The 22,056-nt window shown below is 33.8% G+C and overlaps 1 protein-coding gene across 13 annotated transcripts in view; it reads right to left on the bottom strand.

Annotated features, from left to right (window-relative positions):
* Positions 1 to 337: 337 nt before the first annotated feature.
* Positions 338 to 22,056, bottom strand: part of LOC109857780 (longitudinals lacking protein-like) — a 42,699-nt gene continuing 20,980 nt past the window's right edge. For 3 of the 13 annotated variants that reach the window (XM_020434455.1, XM_020434453.1, XM_020434456.1), the window contains exon 7: positions 6,838 to 8,417. In XM_020434455.1, coding sequence (XP_020290044.1) covers positions 7,540 to 8,417 — 878 coding nt within the window. In that variant the 3' untranslated portion in view covers positions 6,838 to 7,539. Of the gene's footprint in view, positions 729 to 1,768; positions 2,071 to 4,746; positions 5,217 to 5,901; positions 6,372 to 6,835; positions 8,418 to 9,543; positions 9,903 to 12,509; positions 12,875 to 14,130; positions 14,475 to 15,681; positions 15,900 to 17,946; positions 18,911 to 22,056 lie in introns of those variants that run through there. The other 10 variants (XM_020434463.1, XM_020434464.1, XM_020434459.1 and 7 more) reach the window with 10 other exon arrangements.

Below are 22,056 nucleotides of genomic sequence, written 5' to 3'. Positions count from 1 at the left end.
GGTGTCGCGTCCATTTAATTTGATACTGCGAAGAGACGGAAAGAGACAAATACAGATCAAGAATGTGTAACGATATCGGGAGATACTGTCATCCCGAAAATATCTCGTTGTGTGAGTTGACTTCGGTTTGTCACGTTGGATTCATGGATGTGTCCTTGCTGTAGTAAATAACAAAATTCATTCATGCAAACGTAAAAAACTCGCAGTTTATTCACGTATATATACATACGTATATATGTATATACGTATACGTATATATATATATATATATGTTCTTATAAAGTTATTTAATAAAAAAGAGCAATACATTCTTATATAAAAACACCAACTTTATGCACAATTGTATGTTTTGATTGTCGTTAATTAAACTTAAATGTGACCTTCAAATCTTGTCTCTAAATGACTTTTGACAATTCAAAGTTTTCCGAACTGCCGATCATTATTCGATTCACATCGATCTTTTTTCACATCGATCACAAAGACGTCATTGCTGCTGTGAATCCCGCGTATGTGCGCGCGTACATTCGAGGTCTTCTTCGAACGGTAGTTGCAATAAGGACACTTGAATCTCGGCGACTGGCCGCACTCGTACTTGAGATGTTTTTGCAGGTTGTTCTTCCGGTTGAAAACGCTGGTGCAGTTCGGACAAGGAAATTTGGTTTCAAGTTGCGACCTCGGTGGCGTCTCCATCTTGTCGAAGAAACCACAGTCAATGGGAAAAATTGTGTCTGCAAGAAGAAAAAAGAAGTGCAAAACACGAACGGCTACGCAGTACTCGCACGATAAAAACAAAGTCACGAAAAAAGTATATTAAAAACTTATGTTAAAACATAATAAAATAGACAACTTGTTTCTATCTATAATATGTATAACGTGAAGTTGAACACGCAAAGAAACATCTGCTCCAAATGTAGACAGCGTTTCGTCCAAGAATCTCCTTTTGCGATTGTTAGAAATTGTTATTTTATTAGACAAAACGTATTGTTACGTATTTTGCTTCATGCATTCGCACGGTTACTTAGTGTGAAATTAATGTTCAAACAAAAGTAGAATGTCATTAATGGCGAAATGATGAAAAACCAAAGGCGCGTTTTGTGTACATTTTGCTACATCTTCAGTAAGTCGATACACCAAACCGGCTGGCCGTGGTGTTTACGGCGCACATGTTTGTAAAGATTCGACATTAGTTTCGATCGGTGACTACAGTAAGGGCACTGGAATCTCGGCGCCTGGCCGCACAAATAGTTCAAGTGTTCCCGCAGACCCCGCGCCTTTCGGAACACGCTCCTGCAATTTGGACAGCGAAAAATCCGTCCGCTCGCGCTCGTTTTCTCTTCGAATCTGTGAACTGAAAAACACAAGTTTTTCGTGAAACAATCGCACTCGCTCTCTCACCTTTTTTTTTGCGCGCGATTTTTACCTACGTATCGAGTGATATATATCGAGATAAAGCTCAACTTCTCTTCCAAACAAAGTCCCATGACCCAAAAGAGACTCAACGCACGTTTTAAAAAAACACACGCACACACACTCGAGAAATGCACATTTGAAAAATTATTAAAAAAAAAGTCTGCGACTGGCAATCAAATTTCTACAAATTCGGCGGTTCGAGATTAAAAGACAGTTTCATAAGGCATGCGGCGGTAGCTAGTTTCTGATCGAAGATCGGACGATCGACGAGTGGAGGGTTTCGGTGAATTCATTGACATTTAATTCGGGGTTTAGTTTTATTTTACAAAAAAGCTCTGAATTTATTATATTTTAAAATTACGTATATCTAACATCAAAATGTCGTCGTCGTTATATATTCGAATTTTGGATTCTTCAGAACGTAAACGTCGTTGCCCCGATGTTTCCTCCGTATGTGTATCCGCACGTTCGAGGTCTTCTTCGAGACGAGTTCGCAGTACGGGCACTTGAAGCGAGGAGGTTGACCGCATTCGAACTTCATGTGCCTCATCAGATTTGTCTTTCTGTTGTAAACACTGTCGCATTTCGTACAACCGTACAAACATACCTTGGATTTGAAGAGGCCGCTCTGTGTCAATCTGAGGGACGCGTCTAAAGCACCTGAAAACAAAAGTCAATGTCAGTTGCGTGTGCCGTGACTCGTTCCGCGCGTTGGAATATTTCTTCGTTCTTCCATCGTTACCGTCTATATTAGCGCAGTGTTGCTAGATTATAAGATACAAACATCATGTATACATAATCGAAGCAAGACAAGTCGAATCTCAAAATTAGTTTTGTCAAGTTTGATGGATTCAACTTTGCACAATCGTCTCCAACATCGTCTCCGCACAATTACAAGTGTAATAATTTCCAGGAACACACATACGACTCATGTGTGTTCCTGGAAATTATTACATTTGCAATTGTGAAGAACACTGACAATATGTAACAATTTCCGTCTAAAAAACGCACACATACACACACACATACGCAACACATCTTAAGACCGATTCTCACTTCGTACTCGAAGCGCAATCAGATCACGGTCAAATCAAAAAGAACAACAGCACGTCGCTTGATTCTGTCGTATTCTATAATAATGCAAATTCAATAAAACGTTGAATTTCAGAAAAAAAAACAATCAAGTTTGACTGGATCGTGATCTGACCGCTCTAGTATGAATGAAAACATGTAAGGACTCTTTAGGATGTAACTACATATTGCTATTCATATATTTATACGTCTTCACATACAATATGTTTATCTATATACACGTACCCAAGTTTTGAACTTTTATACATATTGCGTATTTGGAAATCGACAAATGTCTATGACATAAACAACAGAGCCGTCATGTTTTCGGCGAATGTGTTTCTGTATATTCGACGTCTTTTTAGATATCAAGTCGCAATACGGGCATTTGAATCGCGGTGGTTGGCCACATTCGTATTTCAGATGCGTGACAAGACTTCCCTTCCGTTTGAATTTGCTTGAACAGTAATTGCACGGATATTTGCCTGAAAAACACCACGTATATATAAATTAATACCACATACTTCACAAGATAAAATACAGTAAACAAAAAAAAAGAAAAAAATCAATAATCGTGTGCATAAGTAAATTTGTAAGTCTAAATACTGTTAAAAAAGATTCATGCGCCTTGCCAGGATTGAGATAAAACTTTTCGATTTTTTTTAGTTGCTTTCAAGCTTACGTTTTAGTTTTGCCGCGCTGTTGCGAGAGAAAAAATACGCGCGTCTTCGTGGGTTATAAAAGTATTTACAGAGAATTTTATATATACATTGTAAATATATATTGTGGATGAGGAAAATATAAGGATCTTTTTAAACATTGTCAGAGAGAATAATCGTGCTGACAAACAAAAAATCTTTTTCGAGTGATTTTAATAAAGAAACTTTATTGCAAGAAATTTGTCGATCGTGAAATTTATGGAAATATGTATTACATGTACAAATACTTTTTCACATAGAAACTAACGTTGTCGATGTAACTATCGATCGAACAAACTAATTTGTATTCTCGTGCGTTTGCGAGCGCGCGCAGTTACTTTTAAATATTTTATAATACTAGCACAACACAAGCGCGCGCTATTATTATTTTCATTTTCATGTGTTGCATCAGTGAACACAACCTGTCACCGCGATGACAGCTAATATATACATCTTATAAACTATGTAATACACCTACGAGAGATGTCATAAATAACGCATAAAAATCAAACTCAAAAAATAAAAGAAAGAGAGAAGAATGGAAAAACAACACGTGACTAAAGTTACGTGACAAAGAAAAGAGTAAAAAAGAAAATATTATATATATAATTTAGATAATATTCTATATCTATATAATACACACACACATACACACACACACACACATGTACACATATATATGTAATATTCTATATCTATATATAATATACACACATACGCATATATGTATATATATATATATATATACCGTAATCACGTGACCGAAATCAGTAACACCGCTGCAGTCGCGCAGCCGAGGTCAGTGACTCCACCACAGTCGCGCGACCGAGGTCATTGACCCCGCTGCGGTCGCGTGACCGGGTCAGTGACTCCCCCCCACCAAGGCCGCGCGGCCGAGGTCAGTGACTCCGCCAAAGTCGCGCGGCGGAGGTCAGTGACATTACTGTAGTATGTATATAATACATATAATACAATATAAAGTATAATATTATAAATGTATAATAAATTATATGTATAATATGTATTATTTAATGTTATATATAATATAAATTACAGTCACGTTATTTTCACGTGTTGTTTTTCTACTCTTTCCTGTCACGTGACTTTAGTTACGTTTTTAATTTTCTCTACATATACGACGAACTGTCTTAAAATCGCTTTTCATTATTTACTTTCTCGATCTTACTGATTCGATTCGACTCGATCAACCAACCAACCAATCGGCAACGCGGAAAAGAGGCAACAATAGATGCGACACATTTAGCTCCAAAACGCGCACTTCGCGAAACACATGGATTTTTTTTATATAGATATCAATAAAAATACGTCACTCTGATGAATGTGATCAAACAAACGATATTAATTCTTTTTTTCGAACCTGTAATGTGAAAACAATAGCAACGAAAAACACAATATACATCCTATATACATATTTGACATACTTTTAAATATATGTACACGTGTAGAATATATACAAAAAAATCACAGCTAAAACCTTTTTATAAATTTTAAAAGTACAAATATGCGCGTGACAGTCTTGTACGTCTCTACGTGTCTCAGTTTTTTTTTTTTTTTAATCGTTTCAGTAGCGAACTATCGGCTGCTGTTTGTAGATATCGATGATCTGCAACTTTTTGTCCTTGTGCATCCTTCGCACGTGCACGTACATGTTCGACGAGAACTTGGCGGTTTTCGTGCAATACGGGCACTGATAGCGCGGCTCCTTGCCGCACTGGAACTGACAGTGCGTCTTCATGTCGGAGAGTCTGGTGTAGCCGCTGTTGCATCTGGGACAGTGAAACTTCTTTCTCACAGTCGAAACGATCATCGAGTCCGACCATCGAGTCGTGGCGATTGATTCCGAGGTGGTTTCCTGACGACGAAGAGTCGACTCGACGTAACGATAAGAATTCTCTTTCGCTTCCTTTATCGCATCCAGATTGTCTCTTCGAGGCTGCTGATAGGTTTTGCTGATAGACACGCTGTCTCCGGACACCGCCTCGCGACGTACGTACGACGAGTGCCCGTAAAGCGAATCTATAAAAATAATCGAATTTCGGACTGTAGTTAACAAGGAGCTAGGGTGTTGACGTATGTATGTATCATCAAGTCTAAGGTTATCACAATATTGAAATAGAGAGAAACAGTATCGTCCATGCTCTTCGGTTATCTACTACGCAATCGAATTGCCGAGATAGAATCTCAGTTGTATTGCGTACAACTTGCACCTAATTTATATGTTAATTATAAACATTCGATTTCTGTCACATTCTTCTTGTCAAAGAACAATATTGCAGGCGCTGTATTATTTTCTGTTTATTATTTATTTGTAATATACATTTTTAAACACACAATCAGAAATACTACTGTAGATATAATATATTAAGGAAAAGATATATCAAGAGGATATATTAAGGATATATAATATATTAATATATAATATATATATAATACATTAAGAAAAACATTTAAAACATTTCGTCTTTTATATATATTATGTGTGATGTATATATATTATATTCTTATATATGTATATTCTTAGCATTCGTCACTTTATAAAATATTTGAACTTCAGATAACAGACGTCGTATAAAAATTTCTGTGACATAGCATCACTAATAATCTCGTCACTAATTAAATATCTTCCACAAATATTAATATCATAAAAAAAAAAAATTAAATTAATACATTACAACATTCATGTTTTTCACATATTCGATCTCACGGCCGATGTGGACTATTTGTGCAGATCAATTATAAATGTCGATAGATCGCTGTGCACTGAGCGAACGTGCGAGTACATGTTCGACGATATGTAAGCCCGTTTGTGACAATACGGGCATTCAAAGCCCGGTTTTTTTCCGCATTGGAATCGCAAGTGCTTTTTCATATCGCCCAGATATTTGTAACTCTTGCCGCACTTCGGACACTTGGACCGCCGCTGTTCGTCGTTTTGCTGCGCAGGCTGTTGTTGTTGTTGTTGTTGTTGATGCTGTTGCTGTTGCTGCTCAGATATGTTATCCGAATACCAATCAGATCTTACGACAGTATTGGAATCGAATGGGAGCAAAACGTAATTCCCAAAACCATCGTCGTGATGTTTCTGCAATGTAGAGTGAAAGACAACGCGCTGCTCCAACGGCATCACGGATAGATAATCGGAATTCTGCTTTTCTTGCTGTTGAACGATATCTGAAAACAGACAAACAGTTCGCACAAAGATAATCTGCAGTAATCTGGTGTTTATAACGTATGACATAGAGATGCATAAGTAATCTGGTGTTTATAACGTATGACATAGAGATGCATAAGAAACAGGTGCAGCATTCTCCGTTCTTAACACGTTATAACTGTACCGCGAGAGATAATCGACAAAAAATTTGACAAAATAAAATTTGACACAGTAAAGCAACCACGTGGCGGAGGTAATCGCCAGGTAATGCGTTAAAACATAGATTCGATATTAAATGTGTTATAAGTTGGCTAACTCCATATAATGTAAATAAAAGCTTAATTGTATTTTCGATATTGCACAAAGCTGTAACGTGGCAAATGTGGATATTCATATAATGAAATATTCTGTAACTATCTACTGCAGTAAATAAGTTTTATTAAATACATATCAACACACAGTACACTTTCTTTACAATTTTTTCTCGTTTCTCTTTGCGCTTAACGAGAAAAAAGAAAGTTCGCGTGCACAATAAACTTACTCAACTAAAATATAAATGCACAAAATATTTAGTATCAACTAATAATATCAGTTATAAGTTTTTTCCTGGTACATTCGAGTGTAAGTGCACAAAATAAAGCACGAGAAAACAAAAAAGCTGAATTGCAATCAAAATTGTAATTAAGTTTTTCCACAAGTTGCTTTCTCCGTATAATTATAAGTGTATAAAAGCAGAAACACGAATTAAGTTGCAAACAATATGCATAATTAATAATAATAATTCTTTAAAATAATGCAACTTCTAATAATAAACTTATAATAATAAAATGACACTTGTGTGTAATAGTCATTATATCAATTATAATGACTGCGCAAACGTGACAAAAATTACGCGTTTCTTTCTTTGAAAAATTACGTTCAACATTATAGCGTTATATGCTAACATTAGCAGATACACACAATTAACATAAAATTGTGTAAGAGAGAAAAAAAACATACTAAACACTACAAGATACATACGAGTAATTTTACTTTTATTATAATTTTTCGTTTTCTTTATTTCGTATAGACACTTATCATTGATGCCAGTAATTAGACAAAAATAGTATTTTGTTTTGATTGAAGTATTATCGCAAAACACGATTAAGGTAGCAAAAACAAAAAAGAGAATTTGTTGTTTTTTTTCATTTATAACTCCATGCTGGAATCTTCGCTGAAAAGTTCCAGCGGCTCTAGTTTTGTTTCTTTCTTACGCCACTGCTTGCTAACGCAGTAATTCCTCTTGTGACGTTCCGTTATGTACGTTCCCTGCATAGTTCTGCCGCAATCTGGACACGTGACTGTTTGTTTGCATTCGTGCTTTTGATGATATCTCAGATTCTTCTCGTGCTTGTAATTGCGACCACAATCATGACACTTGTATCTTCCGGCGCTCAAGTTGTTTGTTCTAGAATTCGGATTGGACAAGCAAGTTTCCGATACGTGTCTTTTGAGAATTCTATACGAGAAGAACAATTCGTTGCAGTAGCTGCAGAGATACGTCGGATTGTCATTCTTCGCTGTCCAAGCTGTACTTTCGTTGTCGGACGAGCCGTTCAAGGAGATGACTACGTCGGGGTCGGTGAGATTTCGAGACGTTCCTCTGTGACCGGTACTAGTTGAAGGTTCATTATTTGACGCGTCATCACTAGAAACTGTTGTTTTCTCTCGCGTTTGCACTGCTTGTTCAGATGTGTTCGTTTTCTTCTTCGATAATTTCTCCTTTTCTTTCACAATCAATGGTTCTTCCTCCGACAATATTTCTTCCTTACTCGCTGATGTTTTCTTCACTGGTCGTTGTACTTTTTCGATGATCAGTTGTATTTCCACGTCATTTTGTAATACCTTTTCGACTACTAATGTGCTTTCCATCTGAGGTGATTTTTTTCTTTTTACTGATAATTTCTTTGTCTTCTTGAGAGATATTTCTTTTTCTATCGAATTTTCTCTGCTCTCTGATATTACTATCTCTGATATTCCTGGTGTTTCTATTTCTGGTGTTTCTTCTCCTTCTTCTTCCTCTTTTTCTGTAACATAACATAAAATATAATATTTAAAACAATCGTAAAGATAATGTATCGCGTTAAAAATAGACTGTCGAGAATTTTCTTCATCATCGTAAATGGCAGAAAATTCGTCGTAGTCAGTTAGCGTATTAAACTACTTAACAAAATAAAAGATGCAACAAAACGATAAAAATAAAAGCCGCATGCAACCCATTGTAGCCGCGAAGAATATCGGGAAATTATATTCCAAGGAAACAAAAATTGACAAAAAGTTGCTATGATAATAAATTTCTTAAATAGCGTAAAGCATACAGAAAAAGAAAATATAGTTTATTAATATATCTTTGCGTAACTTAGCGCGCAGTATCGTGCGCTAAAACGCACTTTAACATACAATCGTACGATCGATTTAACCGATTTGCAAAGTAATTGTAAAAATAAGATATAAGTGTAGAAAGCTTCTGCATTTATTGACAAAATTTGGCACAGTTTTATTTATCACTTATATTCACACCGTGGTTGATTTTGACTAACATATCTGAAAGCATACAAGAACAGATCAATAAACACATATTCGGCACGATAAAGAAATAAAAAATTTGAAACGAGATATACTGTTGTTTCTAAATGCCGTGTTAAATCCAAGAGAATGTTTCTGAAATTCAAACGCTCTGTTAAAAACAGGATCAGAAAGAAATCACAATTGTTATCATTTTAGAAATATTTGAGTATAATTTATATATACACATTCGTCGTAACGTATCACAATAATTCTTTGACTTAGGTATTCGGTTGCTCTGCAAAGAAACGGTCACAGAACAACGCAAATTATCTGCACTCATCGATACAGATATCTCAACAAAAAAACTATTCTAAGAAAAACAAAACATTGACTGTCTTATAAATCTTCAAGATTCCGTAACACGATCTTGAGAGCTCGGTAAAAACTTGCGGACTATTTCGGCAGTTTTTGTCCTTCCTCAATGTTTTATTTATTTAATCTCTAGTATTCAACATAGAACACAACGAGTTAGATTCTGGAACGTCTTTTCACGTACGTTCCCTCTTTTTCAGAATATCAACAACGAGAAAAGATCTTGCGCGATTGTTGCGAAAACTCGGGTCAAACTGCTCCCAGCACACGTGTGTCATTGATCGCGCATTAACAAAGCTGAAAGTTGCACTGTCTCTGGCAGTGCCTTCGCAGACTGCTGCTGTGCAGAAAAGTCTTGCCGCAGACGTTGCATTTCTGCGTGCGGCCGCACTCGTGTCTCACGTGGAAGATGAGGTGCGACTGCTTGGAGTAGCAAGCGCCGCACTGCGTGCAAGAGAACGGCCTGATCTTTTGCGACTGATGACAGGTGGATCGGGGATTCCAGTAGCAAGAGCTCCTCTGATGGCTCCTCAGATGTCCGGACTGCGTGAAACCCTTGCCGCAGTACTTGCAGCTGTACTTTCTCTTCGAGCCGTCGCTGTGAGTCGTATTGTTTGGGCCTAGCTCCAATTCTGCAACACGATTGTCGATGTGTCAGTTGATCATTGACGCAATCTCGCAACGAGCGCAAACTTACAACACGATATGATCACAGTATAAACACAATATGGAAAGATAAACAAAAAGCAACTTCCTCCAATGAAATGTTTTATTTGCGGGTTGATATTTGTGATATGATATAATGTGTTTAAAATTAGATGTGTAATCATATAACACTTGTAGCTATATAAGTAAATCTGTAAAAATATATCATTAGTGAAAATTCACTTAAACAGTAATCGCTTTTATTATAAAAAGGTGGACGGTTACATCATATATTCTATAAACGCATGTTCATACATCGTACGTATGCATGTATATATCATTTATATGTATATACATATAACATACAAATCGATAGTGCGAGTTAAAAAAAAAAACCTATTTTTAACGTTTCGAATAAAAAAAGAAATGATAATATGCTGTAACGCACGGTTATTAGCTTCCTAAACTTCCCACTTGTATCACATATAGTAATTGTTATATAGTTTAGTATTTTCTTACAGTTTTCACACATAGAAAAAAAAAGAGTATCAAAGATCTCACTTAGAACATAAGCACTGCTTAATTAAGACGAAAAGTTCGAAATTCACGTTGCTTAGCATTTGAAACTCGGATTACGATGACGTGACTTCTTAACAACAAAAAAAATATGATTACGAAAAAAAAAGCTCTTGTTGCAACTCGCGTTGCAACTGTATTACATTTTGTTTGAAGAAAATTCTGTATAATGCATTGTTATGTATCACGATAAGAATAAAACAAAAAATTCTTAAATGTAAGCGATACGTAAAAAACTAAAAACAAAAAAAAGCCTTAAAACTAATATCGGACATTTCTTTGCGATACGCAACACGGTTCTTAGACTTTTACTTCCTGGCACGTTTGACATTTACTTTGGGCACACAGGTTGCACGTTTCTTATGTCTGCAATAACTAGCCCGATGACGAAATGTCGTTTCGCAAATTACGCAAGTGTACAACTTGCCGCAATCGTTGCTTATATGCGAAGTAAATGTTCGAGGATTTCTAAACGTCTTGTTACAGCCAACACAAACAATCACGCCCATTAATATTTTTCTCCTAATCTTCGGCACCCAATCATCAGAGGAATCAGAATTTTCAGCATCATTCTGACATTGGTTTTGAATCTTATTATATACTTTACATTTCAAATGTTTCTTCTTTAGTTCTACATCTGAAATCAGACATAAAACAACTAAAATTTTAGATATATTTTAAATTTCTCTAACTTTAATGAAGAGACTTTCAATTATTTGTTTCGACGAGAGAACGAGTCACCGCCGCCGATTTGTTACTCGTTAGCTGCAACAACGAGAAGTAGCAGTGAAAGCTTCTTCTCTCGCCGAAGCGAATTATTGAAGATCTCAGTACATATATTTGCAGTTAGATAAATCCAAAATATATTCTACACATTTGTGTAAAATAAAAACAGAAAAAACTTAACGAGATAATACAGATAAAAGTAAAAAAGCAATTTTTTCTTATGACAAATTCTCATATTGTTTTTTGTATCTTCTTATTTAATTACTTCTACAATAAACTAATACTACTGTTCTATTAAACAGGACGTTTTCACATATGCATGCAGGAAGGACGTTTTACGAACATGTAGACACACATGCAACAACAGATAGTACAGATAGGACATTTTTTACTATGTGTGTTTATATATCGCATAATATAAAATATATATACGTATAACAAAACGTATTATTCATTATGTAATTATATTAAACCAAAATACAAGAGATGATATTACTAGTTTTCATAATTTATTTTTAAAGGCCGAAAAACAGCTCTCTAATATGAAGTAATATAATTCTTATAAAACTCTGTTGTTTCTTTATATTTTCTACTACTAATATCGTATTAATAAGTGACACACTAAGCAGTAAATTACCGTGTTTTATTATCAAGAACAAGATCTGTAAATATTTCGGTCGAGTTTTCATCAAATTGGTTCTCAAGTATTGATGTGCGGCAGAAAAACAAACACAATGTGTATAATGTAACATTTATTTTTTCATCTGTAAAAAAAACCGAAAGACACATGAAAGATACATATATGTATAAAATATGCACAATGTAATCTAACGTATTCGATGTGTTTTTAGTAGCCGAAGTCGTGACGTCACTACATAAACTTGAATGTTATCAACATTATATTCAATAAATATACTCACACGTAACAATAATTACACTTTGCCGTCGATTATCGAAAAGAGATCTTCGTTGTTGTGTTTTCGTCTGATGCGCGTGTATTAACAATTATTTTATTCATATGTACATGTATCATACTAAATATTATATGTTTCATAAATATTATATTTTATTTTCATATATAATGTTATTGTACATTTTTTCAAAAGAGTATTTGTAGATGTACTAAGTTACAAAAAGAGCATAAAAAATATAAAATAGTCTTCGTTTCTCAGTTCGTTTAGTTCGTTTCATATTCTCTTTCATATAACACGCCTCGCAAGGAACTTATACGTTCTATTTTTTATATGTACGCCTATCGATAAAAACAGCAACAAAACAACTAAAAAAACTTAAAAAGATTTACAATTCTATTTGCCATCGATTATCAGAAAGAGATCCTCGCCCTTGTGTTTTCGTCTGATGTGCGTGTAGATGTTGGGCGAGTGCTTGCTCTTCAGACCGCAATACGGGCACTGAAACTTGGGCTCGTGGCCGCACGCGGTGCGCAAATGCGTGTATAACGTGCGTTTATTCTTGTATCCCTGAGAACACTGCGGGCACACGTAGTTGCTGGATCCCGATCGGCGCTGCAGAATCTCGACTGGGAGGGACGGATCCTTGAAACAGCCCCTTGTCAGATGACGTTTTAGATGACTCTTGTTCGAATACGGACAGTTGCAGAAACGGCAACGAAACTCGGCATTACTGTCGAGAAACGCTGAAACAGATAACGACGGGAGATTGAACGGAAGGATGTAACAATCGATCGTTGAAGATCTAACTACTTAAATTCAGGAGAAAAATAAGAGCGAAGAGTCGACAGAGAACACTCCTTGGTCCGCATGCTTGAAACGCTCGAAGAAATTGATCTCTCTTCTGCTGATTAGTAAAATTAAACAGTTTTTCTTTTGCAACCGTTATTAACGGTCAATACAATTTGATAAATTATCATTCAAACTATTAAAATGCTTCAAAAAATCTGCCACTACAGACGTATTTTTAAAATTCTACACGTCATACAACTTATTGATTAATATTGTTATTTTTCATATTCCTATAATCTATAAAGGTGTAAACAATAAAAACAATAATAATAAAAAAAAGTGTAATAAATCGTGTTCGACACGCGATATTATTTCTTCTACTAGATCACTTTCTGTGTCTATGTTTGATACTAGAATATATTTGCGATAATACATAAGCCGGCACACAAATAAAAGAGACAAACATCACAGTGATAATATATCATACATTGACGTAATTGTATTATTATATTTATTATGAGAGGATTGTTTTATTAATCAAAGTAGTAACGTACAATATATACAATATAGATACAATATATGCAACAGTGTACGCTGGTCAGAGATAAAATACTTTAGAAAGCGAATAAAAGAGTGAATATATAAGTTACATCATAATTATATATAGTTTTGTCGAATTATAAATTATTGAATGTAGTAACAGATATAATCGCATTATCAACAATTCATTTTACAAGTAACACACTATATAATATTTCAGAAAGAGCAGTCTTTTCAAAACTTTTGCGATGGCACACAACTATATACTAATTATGTATAACAATTTTTTCGGTTGTTGATTATGTTTTACTGTGTCAATGTATACTTGCATTCACAATTAAATTAATAATTAACACATTCATACAAAAATACTATTTTTTTTATAATCCTTCATAAAAATTCCCGTTGATTCAAGTTCTCAAGTAAACAAAAAACAATTATAAAAAGTAAATATTATTTATAGAATTTCAATGTCAATATTATTTTTATTCCTAATTGTTTCAATATCAACTGTTCACTTAACTATGTAAACTCCGTATACTTTTAGAGGTAATTTAAAAAAGAATCTCTAAGAAAACTTATAAAATCTCTCGTTGAAACAAAACAGAAAGCGAACGCACAGAGGCACTTCGCAATTTTGTGTTTTTTAGTCTTGCAAATAAACAGATTTCCTCAAAACGGGACTTTATTTGCCCTCCTCAAGATCAATTGCATGTATCTTGAGACCGTAGTGCTTGTGCTTAACGTGCGAATACAAGTTGGATCGTTGCTTCGATCGATAGGTGCAATACGGACATTGGAATCTGGGACTCTTGCCGCACTCGTACTTGAAGTGCCGCCAAAGAGCGTTTCTCTGCTTGTAAACCTTGCCGCAAGTCTTGCAAACGTGACCCAACGTTTGCTGCAGAACGGGCTGCTGCAGTTGATGTTGTTCCTCACGCGACACCTTCGCCCACGATAGATGAACATTCAATCTCGAATCGGGCATCCGCTGGTATTCGCTCCAATTCCATGCTGTAAGAAGGTGGAATATTACACAACCGTGTGAATTTCAAGTTCTGCAGCGTGTCGTGGCAATTCATCCACCATTTTATTCCAGCATGCACACAGAAAAGTACGTCTCTCTTTCTCTCTCTCGCTCTCGCTCTCGCACTCTCTCTCTCTCTCTCTCTCTCTCTTTTTACTTTCTCATGCAATCTTCCTGCGATTAGATAAATGTATATTACGATTATGTTGAGTTAGATAAAAAACCAGTGTGAATTTCTGTCTGATTAAAAAGCTTGATGTTTTAGTACGATCTTCAACTGCTGTTGCTTTGCTAAATTCTTCAATGATGAATTACTGCGAAGCTTTTTTCGAGATTTAGATAATCACCATATTGTATGTGAGAAAATGTAGTTATTTTTTTTTACAGTTTTTCATTTTCGATTGCTGTTATACCGAGATTTACACGACTGTTTTTCAGTTTACAACTTCTTAATCTTCACACAGAGGACGAATTTCTTGACAATAGGATAAAATTAAAAACTGTACAAAATTTAAAACAAATTGAAAATTGGCTTCAAATAAATATAATTTTAATCAAATTTTTAATTTTACAAATTAACAAAGTTGAAATTAGTTCCTGCGACGAACAACTTTTTTGTGATGCTAGTAATTATATTAGAACTAAGTACAAGCGATGTAAAATAAATAAACTTGCAAAATATGTCGCTTACAATAAATATTTTTGTTACATATCGCTAATTTATTAAAATATTCTCGAAATACAACATGTGAGACACATTATGTCCTAGCGTATACATAAGTCATTGCTAACGTATATTTAATTAAATAAATATTAGGTCTAGAATACTTTTAATATAATTATTCAATATATATTTTTACTGAACTATGTAACAATTCCTAGAGAATAGTTATTGTTAAATTTATTCTTCTTATGTAATAATATCTAACAAGTGAGTAGGAAAATTACCAATTACTTTATGTAAACAAATTCATGTAAAAGGAACAATGAAAATATATCTCAGTATGAATTATCTCAGGATATGAAAGTTTTTACCTCGTTTTTCTCTCTCTCTCCTTTTATATTTTTATAGTATAAAAATAGAAACTTTGGGTTACTATAGTAGCAGGTAAACTATAAAATTCTATTCTTTTCCAATCCGAAAATTTCTCCCAATCGATAATGTACTAACTTTCGCAGTAATTAAGCATCTTCAAAGACGAGAGTCGATTAGTTCTGGCTCTTGTGCAAGAACTGGATGTGCTGCTTGAGGTAGTCCGGACGGCAGAAGGGCTTGCCACAATAATCGCAGACGCAGATGTATTTGGATCGGACGCGGTTGCAGGTGAACTTCGTGTGTCTGATCAGAGACGAGTAATGATTGAACCGCGTGCCGCACTCCGTGCACCAATACTCACTTGTCTGCAACGGGTCTGCAAAGAAACACAGAACGAACTGACGTCAGTCCTCGAGGAACTGCCTAGCCTCTCGTCAATTTATATCCCGGAAAACCGCAGAACACTGAAGGGATCGTATTTGCATTTCATGGACTTTAATCAATAAAACTATATAAAATTATATTTTGTTTTAACGTTTTTATCAAGAACAGAATTATTGACAAAATCTCTTTCTGCGTCGTGCATTTCTTCAAAAAGATCGGCATTAAACTAATTAGTGAACTATGAAATGCAAAAATACGTTATCTTTAAAGAGCCTTAATTATGATAAAAAGAAACATGCGTGCTTTGTGGAAAGTTGTAAGTTTTTATACAAACAAGAAATGTGTTCCAGTATATGTACTATCACGAAATTAAAAGCAAATTATAACTTGTAGTATGTTGCAAGTTTTGTGTGTTCATTCATAATTTCTTGTTCGAAATTTGTCTCAAAGTGTATTTATTTCGATTTCATCAACAACCAATCTCGAGCTTATAAAATACATATAAAAAAAGTTTAATCGCATTGATACTTTTTTTATATAACGTTGTCTTATAGTTACTACGAAAACTAAACATCAATATATGTTTGTGAGTATATCAAGTGAGGATAAGATAAGGAAATAAATGAGGAAAATTTAAAATACACGATGAATATGTTTTCAAAGTTATATTTTTATTGAAAAAATGTTATAGAAATTTATAAAATCCAGTAAGTAACAACGTGCGAAATTACTGCCCAACAATAATATAGATATTCATATCATATTCTATAAGACAATACTTCATTTTCATGCTTTTTTCATAAATATACTCTCATAAATCTATTAGCATGTATTTCATAGCCTCAGCACAACAAAAGTTACTGCATATACATATATGACGCACTTCTCTTTAAATAGAATCGACACTTCCGTCTTCTATAAAGTAAAACTATAAACGAAACAAAACTGCACCTCTTAATAAAACCTTTTCTATAAATTTATGTTACGCTATTTACCCCAGAATAAAATATTGAATATCCGTTGAAAAATATATAAACCTCTCTTATTTGTATATAGAAGACAATTCTTTCTATCGCATAAACAAAACAAGATTATTGTTACAACAAATATTGTAACGCGAGTGCGACTTGTGTGTATACAGTATCAAATTATTTTCAAACTTTATAATAAATTGTAACATGCAAAACGCGCGAAAGTTTGCAAATGTTGCGTTTGTGATAAAGCGTTCCACAATTACCTAATTTAATTAATATATATGAAAAGAAACAATCGTGAAATAGTAAAAAAAAAAAAAATTATTTTAATCGCCTACAAACGCCGCACGTTACAAACATTCGCGTTACATTAGTCATTATTCATTTCATCAGTTAAATATTTGTACTTTTGATTGCACTAACATATATATTAAATTTTAACTTGCAGCTTTTCGTGTAAATATTATGTATGTAAAATAAATTATTTCTGATAACTGTAACAAGAGTAACCATGACTTGCTCCTATTATCATAGGTGTTGTGTGATAGATAATTCTTTTTTCGTTTCCGATCAAATATTAATTCATCTGTACATATCTATAAGTACATACATCATTATTTATATTTTTATATACTTATATATAAAATCAGTTTATATATATATATATGTATGTATGTATGTATGTATGTATTGCACTAGAAAAATAGGAATATTAATCATTTGGCATTTATAGTCAAACTATTTGGCAGTTTTATCTCTAAACCAAACACGCAGTTATGCATAAAATAGTCACTGATCAATTTCCCTGTCTTACATACGTTTCTCTTAAACATATGTATCTTACAAAATATAATACAATTTTTTCATCATTTAAAAAAGATAACGTTTACGATTAAATTGATTTGCAAAAATTGTAACAAAAAACGTCTGATTACATTTTCAACGCAAGAGATACCCTCTCCAAATAACTAAACTAACTAGTCAAATAAAATTTTAAAAGAAAACTTATGCAAAATACTCATTAAAAGTTATTTTTACATCATAAATTTGAGATTAATAAAAACAATTACTCGATTACATATTTTTATGTAAATTAGAAAAATATACGCGTAAACCTTACTAAACGAACAATTGGCAGATTATTCGTCTCTCATTAAATATTTCATTCCCCTCAATTCTACTATATACTAGAAAATAAAATAAAATAGGAAATAATTCATAATTCTCCATACACGACAACTAAACTCTATTGATAAATCCACGTAAAAATTCCCTTTGGTATTCTTTTAGATAACTAACACGATTAAAGAGACTGGTTAAGATATAAAGTCTTATCTTCGACTAAAAAACCCTTCTATCTACAACTCTAAAATTGTTGCATCACTTCTTTAATAGAAAAAAAACCCGTTTCAAATATAAGTTTATCAGGATCAAAATCAATTTGATCACTCAAAACACTCGCTTCAAACTGTTTCTAGTAGACAGACAAATTTGCTTACCACGAACAGTACATAAACTTGCGTAACAAAGTAATTCAGAAGACTTCGTAAATTCAACATCAATTGAGATTATCGATCAATCTAAATTGTTATTAAAAAAATACAAATCTTTCCTGTACATGCTCGCACAAAACTATTTCTTTTCTCAATCTTAAACTTTCTAATCATCAGCTCCAACATTGTTGTATATAACTGCGGTAATCTTTAAAAAACGACCATGTAAATCAAATATGACGTGTCAGCATGTGTCTAGCACGTTGCTAAGGAAGAAAGATGCAACACCGCATCTTATTTGGCGATGGAACCTCCGTGGATGTTGAGAATGTGCTGCTTGAGGTGGTCCGGCCGGCAGAATGCCTTTCCGCACAGAGTACAGGTGAAGGTGTACCTGGATCCGAGGCCACCGCACTCGTACTTGGAGTGTCGAGTGAGAGAAGACCGCGATCTGTACCGACGTCCGCACATTATGCACTCAAAACGCATCTCGCCGCCGCTTCCGCCCAAGGCGCACTCCATCGCGGAGTAGTTGGCTGCAAGCATACAGGGAGGCCTTTTTACATCGGGGTTGTTCCTTTGTGTCAAACGCACAAAACGAGCCCCCTTTCCTATTACCTCTCTTGTCTCTCCCTCTTACAAGCCATAAAACACATTTCCAATTGAGACATGAATTGATTTTACTCTCTCCCACCCCCCTCCCCGCTCTTTTATTTATTTCAACAGAGAAGAAAAAGCTCGAACCAAGCGTGTGGATAATACTGAATCAAGCTTGCTCCAAAGGAAGACTGCGCAAAAGCTTCAAAATGTCGATTCCGTTTAATCTTTTCGTGGAAAACTAATTGAAATATAAATATAATTAAAAACCTGATTTTATTGATACAAAATATAATTGTTATCCTATCTGAGAATCGCGTGATCCACGAACAGATTAACGTTAAAGCGGAAGTTAAAAAAAAAAACGCGTTACTTAAGACATTTCAATATATTTTTTCTTGTTCAAAAATACAATAAAAAAATCTTGTACATGTAATGACAATGTTAAAAAAGCTTCATACCGTAAAAAAAGCTTGTACTGCGTATAGCAAACCCTCATGTGAAAACTTGACCGTTTTTGCACACAAGAAAACAAACTTAGACTATGCTTTTTATAAAAATGTTATTTTATTTAAAAAAAATGTTATTGTTGAAAAACATTGCCTTTTCTAATTGTACATGGGAAATTCTTGTGCACAGTCTCCGTTGCTTTGGGCTATTTGTTATTTACATGCTGCACCAAAATGAGCTGGCTTTTATTAGTGCATCCATTTTTACACCTGTGATGTAATTAATAATTCAACCCAACGTAAAATATGTGCCTCCTTGTATAATTTCACCCAACACATCCACGAACACAATAATTCACTAAAATTATATGCGTCAATGATATACGACTGAGAATGACTTCCCTTCGACGAAATAGAAGCTCGAAAGATTCTCTCTTTTATTGTTGTCACTTTAAACGCAACGTTTATTCGCTATGTCGACACTCATAAAGCACTTACTGGATGACAACACTTTAAGAGCATGCAATACACATCAACCAACAGTCATCGCTGTGTGTTTAAATTGTTTTTATTATTAACAAAAAATATATTTACACTAGTAAAATATATCAAATAACAATTTGTCGTTGTTAATCGACTTGCGTCGTTTCATTAATAAATTAATTAAATGTGCTGTGTGCGTATCATTATTATGAAGAAACTCAGTGTGTCTGGATCACATATCGAAATTAGTTTTAATGTATAAAATCAATATGTAATTCTTGCTTATATCATATTAAAATTCCTATAATACAAAACAATTTATCAATTTAGCTGAATAAAATTGCGGATTATAATTAACATATACAAAACATTTTAATATCGAACAATATTCTTTCTAGAACATGGACTTATGAACCTGACTAAATTCAATTTTAAACCTCAGAAAAGTAAAACACTTGTTATAAATATAAATCTTGAAAATTAATTATTCTATTACCATCCACGAATTAATTTATTATCTATCTGAACACAATAGTAACTGTAGCTAGATGATGATTGTAGAAGCAAGAAATCTGGAGATACTATCTTCAAATATCGAGAGAAATAAAAATTTCACTTAAGTTTAAAATTAAAAAATAACGTATTTCAATGACAGACAAAAAAGCATTATTATCAAATCTTATTTTTTTTTAATATTGACATAAAACTCTGATTTTCAGAACTCGATTAGAAAGTTTATTGTAACAACTTGAGTCTTGCTGCCGATAAGATTAGACACTCCGTTGCTCTGCTCTAACTGCAGTTCATTTATAAATTGTTTTCCTTCTCTTTTTAAAACGCTTTTCTCTCTCTTGCGATTTTCAAGTTACTTTTCTTGTGCACTGTAGAATCAATCTGAATAATTTCAAAACACAAAAAATTTATTGCAACTTAATTCATATATTAAAACCTAATTTTATAATCTATAACAATTAAATAAATCAAGTCTTGAAAAACTAGATGTAACAACCTTGTGTCTAATCGTGAAATTAATTTTCCAGAAGCACTTCGTCAATGATACAAAAAATCTAAAAAACAAAAACAATATTTAAAACAAATTATCTAACTTTACGATAATAAATCATTTCACTCAAATTTTTGCATTTTTATTTTATGAGTAGAGTTAGAAGGAACAAAATTAATAAATTCCTGTACAAGACACAAATTACCTGAATACCTGAAAATACACAATACCTGAAAAAGGGAAAAGGAATCGCGCAATAAAACAAAGAAACGTTCTCTGTTTAAAAAAGTTTTTATTTGTCTTCTCTGCTCTGGTCCATCGATTGGTAGAGAATTCGCATTCATGGATGACGAGGGTAACGTCGAATGCAGCTCGAGGTCGATCAATACGAAACATCAAGAGATTACCGAAAGACAAAAACTGAAGTCTCCTCATGTGCACACATCAGTTCAAAATTTTGTCGGAACTTATTGATCACATGATCGATAAGTTATTCATCATCTGCATTTATTATCAATGAACAAGATAAGACTAAGGTGCACACATTCGGAGCAATCGATAACAGGAAAGACGACGATTTGCTGATTTCGAATCCATTTTATACGTTGATTATTTCGCAATAAATACACGTGTACAAAAAAGCTCCGCTATACCAAGACGCTATTCTTCGATCTTCACATCACCGATAACCAATTTGATAGTTTTTGTACTCGTACGCAACGCACTACTATTTTGAGTTTAGCTCTTTAGCGTGTATTAAATTCATAGGAATCAAGGAAACCCCGACTGATAGAATAATCCTTTATACAATGACATAACAAATAAGAAAACGAAAAGTTTTCTCACTAAACGATTTAAGGAATATTTAGAAATTAATACTACAGACAATTGTGTAAAAAACCATCGTAAACAATTTCGAATATATTTAAAATGCATGTAATAATCGTTGAACATGTTACCTTTACACTCAATTAAAACTAATGACAAATGTTAAAAAACATCAATGCAATACATATGCCTGATTAACTCTTCGCAGTAATTTATTTTAACAATTGGCGATTAACATCGCATCGTTTTTACGATTTGATTTACAAAAGTGGTTAATAAAACCGAATATCGTTTTCTGAACGACTGTTTTGTAAATAAAAGA

This window comes from Pseudomyrmex gracilis, unplaced genomic scaffold, assembly GCF_002006095.1.
Source record: "Pseudomyrmex gracilis isolate BER0280 unplaced genomic scaffold, ASM200609v1 scaffold_172, whole genome shotgun sequence".
Classification (NCBI taxonomy): domain Eukaryota; kingdom Metazoa; phylum Arthropoda; class Insecta; order Hymenoptera; family Formicidae; genus Pseudomyrmex; species Pseudomyrmex gracilis.
This window is presented reverse-complemented; position numbering and strand designations above follow the sequence as displayed.